This window comes from Sander lucioperca, chromosome 8 (assembly GCF_008315115.2).
Source record: "Sander lucioperca isolate FBNREF2018 chromosome 8, SLUC_FBN_1.2, whole genome shotgun sequence".
Classification (NCBI taxonomy): Eukaryota; Metazoa; Chordata; class Actinopteri; order Perciformes; family Percidae; genus Sander; species Sander lucioperca.
Window position 1 is genome coordinate 28277235 of NC_050180.1, and position 7891 is coordinate 28285125.

Here is a 7891-nt window from a genome sequence, read left to right on the forward strand (position 1 = left end):
GCAATGTGAGGTTAACAAAGCCCTTGATTTGTGAGACAGTCAACACACCCACACATATTAATATCATAATTCTCTCTGCCTTGCTGCAACTAAATATTGTGTTTTTTCTGTACTGTTTATCACCATCCAACTCACTTTGACTCAGGGTCAGTGGTTGTGGTGCCACAGTCAGCAGAGCAACCAAGAGGTTTATTATTTCCACAACTCCCTCTGCTGGATCACTCTGGCCATGCACCTTACATACAGTATACCTGTATGTTTCTTCTTCTGGGTCGTCCTCCCAGTCCGATCAGTCAGATAATTTTCTGAAATCTTGCTTGATAACTGTGAGAAGACAATAACTCAATTTTGGAGTTGAAAGTTATGCAGTACAAAGCAATATATTGTATTTTTACTAGATTTTCACCAATACTAATAAATAGTACTGCCCCAAAATGAACATGAAGAAATATATTGCTTTAACAAGAAAAACACGTATTATAGTGACTGAAAATAACATTTATTATATCATTAGGAAATGTATTATGCTAACAGTTATTATTAGAGTAATTTGTATCACATTGACAATGTATTATGGTAATTGAAAGTTAAGATTACAGTGTAAACATTTTTTTTTTTATTTTGATAGGAACAGCATAAGCTAAATACCTGTATGTTTACAAATTGTCAAATGTGTTTGAAATGGATTTGCAACTAGTAGTACAGCAGTACGATGTCTGAGGTAAAACCTTGACTTCATTTTAATTCTGCTACCACAATTAAAACAACAGCTGATTTGACTGTAAGAGTCTGAACCTGTTCAAAACTATATATTTTTTAAAGAATGTGTGTTCAAAATGTCTTGTGTTTGACATATATGTATTAGGACCCTCATTTCTGAAATAGCAATGTTTTTGAAAAAGCTTTTTTGAGTAATCAGTGAGGTAGCAGTTTTCTTCCCTCATGGATATTGTTTATTGAAATCAACCTCCTCTAATGCATCTGAAGATACACTTGACTAGGGCGTGTTAATAAAATATTTTGTCTATTAATTATAGACCAAACATGATGATTGTAAAATATATGACTAGGAACCCTAATCAGCTGGACTAGTTGACCAATGAAGCAGTGGCACATCTGCCATCTACATTATTTCAGTATTGTGGCTCAGTTTAGTACTGCTCCACTAATCATCAATAGCAGTGGATGCTATCGTAGCATTGACCTCAGTAGCAGCTGTAGCAAATGAGGCCGAGGTCCCAGTTGAGGTCCCATCACGTGGTTTAGCGCGGGGCCTCATCATCTCCTCTGTGTTGCGTTCAGGTTTGACCAAAAGAATGTAACACTTGGGTAGGAAGATGCAGGTCAGCAGGCCAAAGCTGGAAGCCAGGATAGCAAAGATCTGGACAGCAACCATGAACTTGCCACGTGTGCTTAGGTACGCCGGGACAAAGGAGATCCACACGATGAAGAAGACGAGCATGCCGAAGGTGACACTCTTTGCTTCACTGGAAGACAGATTGAGTGTCAGAAGAAATGTTCTTTACACTAAAATTATTTAGTAAGAGAAATATGGATACCCCAAATCGCAATGGTCGGTTTAAAAAAAGGTGGAAATGTCACTTTTCACATATTAATACAAGTGTGTTTGTGCCAGATGTCTAATTCTACATAATTTTTGCACAATATTGCCCTACAATACAATGTTTCTTTTGTGTTACTGTTTATTTCCATTGTGTCCATTTACCTTAGTGCCATGATATTAACTGCTATGCTCAATGTTCCTCTGTTTATTTATCGTAAAACCTTGTGTGTTTCCTACCTGAAGTGGTCCTCCAGTTTGCGGGCTATGAAGGCAAAGATGAAGGCCAGCAGAGCCAGCAGGATATCATAGGCGAAGATGCAACAAATGAAGACCACAGAGCCTTCATCACACTCGAGAATGATCTTTATATTCTGGGCAGAGGTGTTCTGGACGGGGAATGGAGGGAGGATGACGAGCCACACTGTACATGCTACAGCCTGGGTAGAAGAATGTCAGATATATTACAGTATCAGGTCAGAGAAAGATGTAAAGTAAGATGTTTGACATCCTTTCTTCCTTCATTTTTCAATGTATTTACTTGTATTATTGTAGCCACAGCAGCTATCGCCCTCTGGTGGGCACAGGTGAGACTGTCAACTTCAGGGTTAGCAGAGGTATTGGCATTATTGTTGTTTAGTGTGTTGGTTACAAGGACATCAGGACTGCCGCTGTTGGCTGCTGCTTCAGCTGCAGCCTTTGCAGCTTTGGCTGCTGCTTTGGCGGTGGCACGGGCTTTCTTCAGAGCCCGAGCTCTCATCATCAACACTGCTGCCTTACCTGAATTACAGAGTAGTTAGTAGACAGTAACAGGCTTACTGTACATTACAGTGGCCCACTACCAGGTATGCAGTGTACATATACACTACATACAAAGACATACACACACAACAGTACAGGAAAAATGTACCAACCCATTATAGAGGAAAGGCAGAGAGCAAAGCCCAGAGCCAGGGCCACTTGGCTGGTCATGCAGCTCCAGTGCTGAGGCTCTCCGAGGAAGACGATGGAGCAGAGGAAGGTCACCACCAGCGAGAAGAGCAGCGAGAAACTCAACAGAGGATCATTGGCTTTCACCAAAGGGGTGCCAATGTGTGCAACAAACACCACCTGGAAAAAGAAAAACAGTGAAAGCCACCATTTAAGGTGTTAGCTCCCTATTCTCTGCAACAAGGGATCTGTTGGCTTCAATGAGGTGTGTTTTCCCTGTGTGAGTCTCACCCCGACAGCGATGGTCACTAGTGCTCCGAAGGCTGAGATGATGATGAGAGTGATCCCCAGAGGCTCTCCAAAGGCCAGGAACTCAATGATTTTTGGTACACAGGTATCATGAGCATCATTGGACCAGTCTTGGTAACTGCACAGGATACACGCACGAGCATCTGTCAGAGAGGGCAGCAGGGTCATGTTTATCTCTGATTTTAAACTCATGGCCCAGTACATTCAATTGTCCTCTAAAACATCACATAAGATATTCCTGATCTAGTATTTCTTTATGACTTGATAATGAATAAAATAAAATAATAGCCAATTTTGCTTTTGTAGCGTTTTATTTGTTGAAGGGGATTCTGATGCTTAGTTTTGTGATTATTCTATTTTTGCCTGTTTTATAATTATTCCAAATAAGACCATAACCATACATCTGCATTTTGGACAGGAAGATACCTTCATGTCTATGACAGTTTGAAAGCTGTATACTGACTAGTTGAGTTGCTGATCTCTCCATCAGCACATGGGATACAGTCAAAGCAACAGACTGGCTCTCCCTGCCGGATTCCCTTCCTGGTGCCTGGCTGGCAGTTCTCACTGCACACTGACCGAGGGGGCTGCAACACACACACATACACACACACACACACACACACACACACACACACACACACACACACACACACACAGAAAGAGACACACATGCATGTGACACTAATCATAATCTAGAAGAGTTCATGGCCATCTTGATCAATATGCTGCTGACCTCCTTCACTTCATTGTTCCATAGAATGGAGTCATTCATTATGGTCATCCTGTCCTCTGGGGCTGCTGAGCCATTGTAGCGTCCCACAGTAACGTAGGATATCTCCCCGTTACTATTGAACTGCCAGTTGATGATGTCATAAACGCCTTCTACATCCCCCTCATCAAAGTAGATCTCTTCGCCTGTGTGCGGTACTTTGAAGCGCACATTCTTCAGGTAGTACATCAGCTACGGGAGAGAAAGATGGTCAAACACATGCATATAAAAACAGTTGTAGTCTCTCATACACAAACACAGGCTTACCTGCCATGGCTCAAAGTTGGTGATGTTAGCACAGTCGTTCCCGTTGAATGGCCCCTGTCCCTTTTCACAGTGCTCCAGGTTGTGCAAGGCATGGGCCACAGCGTACACAGCTTTGTACACACTATGGGGAGACATCTTCATCATCATCATCATCTTCATCATCATCATCATCATCATCATCATCATCATCATCATCATCATCATCATCATCAATTACACCATCATCCACATTTCCATCAGCATGACTTTAATATCAAAGGGTTAGTTCACCCAAATCACGAAAAGAAAAACAAATTTTCACTTAATAGTTTTCTGCTGCCACAAAGTAACACCAGCATGTCTTTTTCAGAAATAATGTCTTAACCCTCATATTGTCTTTCCGTTGGCCATATCGCTTTTGACTTTTTTTTTTATGGTTTTAACGCTTTGGAGGCTTTCTTTGACACTTTCGACGCACTTTCCTACGTACTCACATGCTTTCCTCATCTTGTTTGCCTGTTTGTAAAGCATATATAAGCATACATTATTACCCAATTCTGTGTTACATCTAGGCTTCTAGCCAACGTCATTCAGTTATTTTTGGGAAATTTGGTTGAAAGAAACCCAGATTTCTGATATAGAAACTTTGAAAACGGGTCACATTTGACCCAAGGACAACAGGAGGGTTAATTACTCTGGAACTACTTTCTTTCAAAGAAATAACACTGCATTGTGTGTGTATTGTGAGTATCGAGGATAGTGTTTCTGGAGGGATACATTGCTGTTGAGATTTTTAAATGTAATTTTTCATTCCTTTACGCAGCACAAATGTGTTTCCATTCACCTCCATTATATTAGAGTGGCAGCAGGAATTTCAGAGGCTGGAATCTCAAAATCCTGGCACTTTCCTGGCTACTTTCTGTAATTCGGGTAAACTGACTCTTTAATGGTGGTATGTTCTTAGTGGTGGAGGTAATAGGTGTTGTAGTAGTAAATTCCAGTAGTATGATGGGGAAAAATAGTTGCATTACTAGAATCAGTAAATACTATACTACTACATAGTAACAATATGACCCGAGAGAACTGACCTGTAGGTGATTCGTAACTGGGAAACATCAGAGTAGGTGTTATTGAGCTGTGCCAGAGGCTCAGTGCCTGTACACAGCCCATCAGGGACCCCCCTCACCGCCCTGGACAGCGTGCCGTTATCCTCCTTGGCCCTTTGTTTGGCCTGCCTCACTGCTTTGCTATAGTTCAATGTGCAGTTAAACAACTATAAGACAAAAAATAAGGTCACAAACATGTGTATAACTTTTAAAGTTGCCACTGAATAGTCATCATCTTGTGTTTACAATCAATTGCCACAGCAACTGTCAGTCAAAGCCAAGATGTGTGATTACTAGCTGCATTTTTGTCACAATCAGATTTTACATGTGGCTAATCGATGAGTGGAGATTAATATGGATAATTCATCACCCCAAAGCTACTCTGGCCAATTAGTCAGCTAATAAACACACCGTCTCCCAGAATTCCTCCGTGAGCGGGTCAACATAGGGGTCTATTTTCAGTAGATGATGCTGAAGACCCGGGATGTCAGCCCTTTTTACCCCAAAGCCCAGGGTACCACCCAGCAAGGAGCTCACCTGGGTAAAAACATGCACACTGTCAACTTCAGCTCAAATTGTTTACAAATGTACACATTTTGTTCAGACTGGTTAGAGCTACTGGAGCATCTGCTTCATTTCCGTTAAGTCAACCAATCAATAAGATTTCCCCCCTTACTGGACTGAGCACTCACCCCAGGCTGGTTGATGAGAGCAGAGGTGACCCAGGCCTCGCTGGCGATCCAGGTGCGGTTGGTCACATTGTGCTGGAGCAGCTCGAGGATAAGAGGACTGAGGTCCACGTCTGATGAGAAGACCACGATGATCTTGGCTGTGGCCTCAACTACTGTTTTAACAATACGCTGGATGACCCCTGGGGAACTGACCTGAAGTTTAAGAAAAATAATATTCATTTTTCAAAAGGAATGAATTGTAATACATCTTTAGAAAAGACAGACATGCCAGAGTGGGATAGTGAAACATTGACATTGAGATGTTACCTTGGGCAGGGTCTCAGAGAAGGAGATGCAAACACCAGCTTCCTCCACCTGCTCCTTAAAGGCTTTGATGCCATACTTGCCGTAATCATCATCGGCCGCTATGGTGCCCACCCAAGTCCAGCCGAAGTGTAGCACCAGCTGGGCAATAGCTGTAGACTGGTGCTTGTCATTGGGAATGGTCCTGAGGAAGGTGGGGAACTGGAACTTACTTTCCAGGGCGGAGCAAGTGGAACAATAGCTGACCTAAAAATGACAGAGGAGACCCACATTACTTTTGTTGTAATGAACTTGTTCATTTGTTCGTTTCTCCCTGTCTTCATCTAAGTCAGCACTGGCCTACCTGTGGGAAGTGATAAAGTCCAAGTATCCTAGCCGTGGCAATGGACAGGTCGGAGCCCCCAGCACCCACCAGAGCAGCCAGAGGGGCCCCAGTCCCGCAACGGTAGTTGGGTACAGCCTCATCTTGGCCCGTCAGATAGGTGAGAGTGCCCTCCACGGCCTTGGAGATGGTGAAGCAGGAGTCATAGATGACGTAGCCCAGGTCGGTGTCAGGCAGCAGGTTGTTATTCTCGTTAATTTCGTTTATGGCAAACAGCATGGTCTGGGTCCAGCGGAAGGTACGGAAGTTAAACCTGGAGGATGATGGGAGAGTGATGAGATAAAGGTACACATAGTACAAAAGCTTTTGTAGAAAGAAAGAAAAACTCTGTACATACAGTATGTGCAAAATTAAAAAATACCCGATGACTGGAAGATGTCTTAATCTTATATTGTTGTTACCTAAATTAGCCACAAGAGGACAGTTTGCAGACTTGCTGATTATTGTTGCATAATACACTGTACAAGCCTGCCCCTATAATAATAATATGAGCTACTGTGGCTAATTGGGCCCAGAGGTGCTGCCCTGCTCTGTCTTGATTTGTATAGTAAAACCATGCGGTGAAGAGTTCTCAGAAGTACTCTGTGTGGCTGAAACATATACTAAAGTCAAATTATTTCTCATTTAAGGGTCACTTAGTGTAATACATTCTAACAACAATTTAAGGTAAAAGCCAACACAGTCACAATGAGGAAAAAAGACATACGAGCAGCTCAACTCACCCCTCACACCCCGAGGACACAGGCACCCTTGAAGTGTTGCCATCACTGGAAGCAATACGCTTGTGAACAGGAAACATCCCCCCAATAACAACCGTCTTCTTCTCTACATTCTTGTAGCCGTTCAGGTTGAACTTGGCCTTCAGTTTGCATGTGGACTCTGCTGAAACAGATCTGTAAAAGTGGATGAAGGCGCATAATCCAAGCAAAAAGCGAGAGATTTCCATGCTATGCAGACGCAGAAAGGAGTCGGGAGAGCTCTAGCTGTGGCAGACAGCAAAGGAAACAGCAAAGTGTAACAGGTGTCTTATCTTCTCTCAAGGGAGATGTGCTGCACGAGGTAACCTGAGAACAAAAGTGAAGAGGAGGACACTGGATGAGGGCATATTAATCATCATTGAACAATAAACAGGAAGGCCTTTGCTAATTTTAGTAATTTTCAGTAAATACCAAAGCATTATGATTTCATTAATGGTGTGTAAAATGTAGTTTGGTTCAAAAAGTGTTACACTGCTTTTGTCTCCATTGAGCACAAACTGGATCACCAAACACACACACACACACAGTCATTTTGTTCTCTTTTTCTGTCCAGTAAATACAAATCCGTTTATCAGTCTGCACTCAGGTCAGCTGCAGAGGATAAACTGCCACAGGCCACAAGTTAATTGGCAGCTGCATGTGCTAACTTGTCCTTACGCATCTTAACAGCACGGCTACTGTTCCAACATCGGGCCTTTTCCCCTGTGGGTCTGCGTGTGTGTTGATGGGTGACTGAACTTGTCTGCTCATGTCTCTCAGTCAGCAGGGAGAAACACACACCTGAACCCCCCGGCACACAGAGGGACCTCTGCTGGGTAATAAGGGCCAACTG

The 7891-nt window shown here is 42.8% G+C and overlaps 1 protein-coding gene across 1 annotated transcript; it reads right to left on the minus strand.

The window, feature by feature from the left end:
- Positions 1–631: 631 nt before the first annotated feature.
- Positions 632–7247, minus strand: LOC116043844 (vomeronasal type-2 receptor 1). Its single transcript, XM_031290826.2, has 15 exons — positions 7024–7247; positions 6263–6554; positions 5923–6165; positions 5617–5808; positions 5336–5461; positions 5054–5091; positions 4907–4999; positions 3840–3960; positions 3537–3764; positions 3264–3387; positions 2783–2943; positions 2476–2671; positions 2103–2341; positions 1802–2001; positions 632–1487 (listed from the first exon to the last, which is right to left on the minus strand). The coding sequence occupies exons 1-15, from the start codon at positions 7245–7247 to the stop codon at positions 1166–1168; spliced, it is 2799 nt and encodes a 932-aa protein (XP_031146686.1). The 3' UTR covers positions 632–1165.
- Positions 7248–7891: the final 644 nt, after the last annotated feature.

Bases quoted from the DNA above. Each gene is read 5' to 3' on its own strand.
- LOC116043844 (XM_031290826.2), bottom strand. From the start codon at position 7,247: ATGGAAATCTCTCGCTTTTTGCTTGGATTATGCGCCTTCATCCACTTT. The intron at 6,166-6,262 runs GTAGGCCAGTGC...TGTCATTTTTAG, and splicing joins GACTTTATCACTTCCCACAG to GTCAGCTATTGTTCCACTTG. The intron at 1,488-1,801 runs GTAGGAAACACA...TCTGTCTTCCAG, and splicing joins AAACTGGAGGACCACTTCAG to TGAAGCAAAGAGTGTCACCT.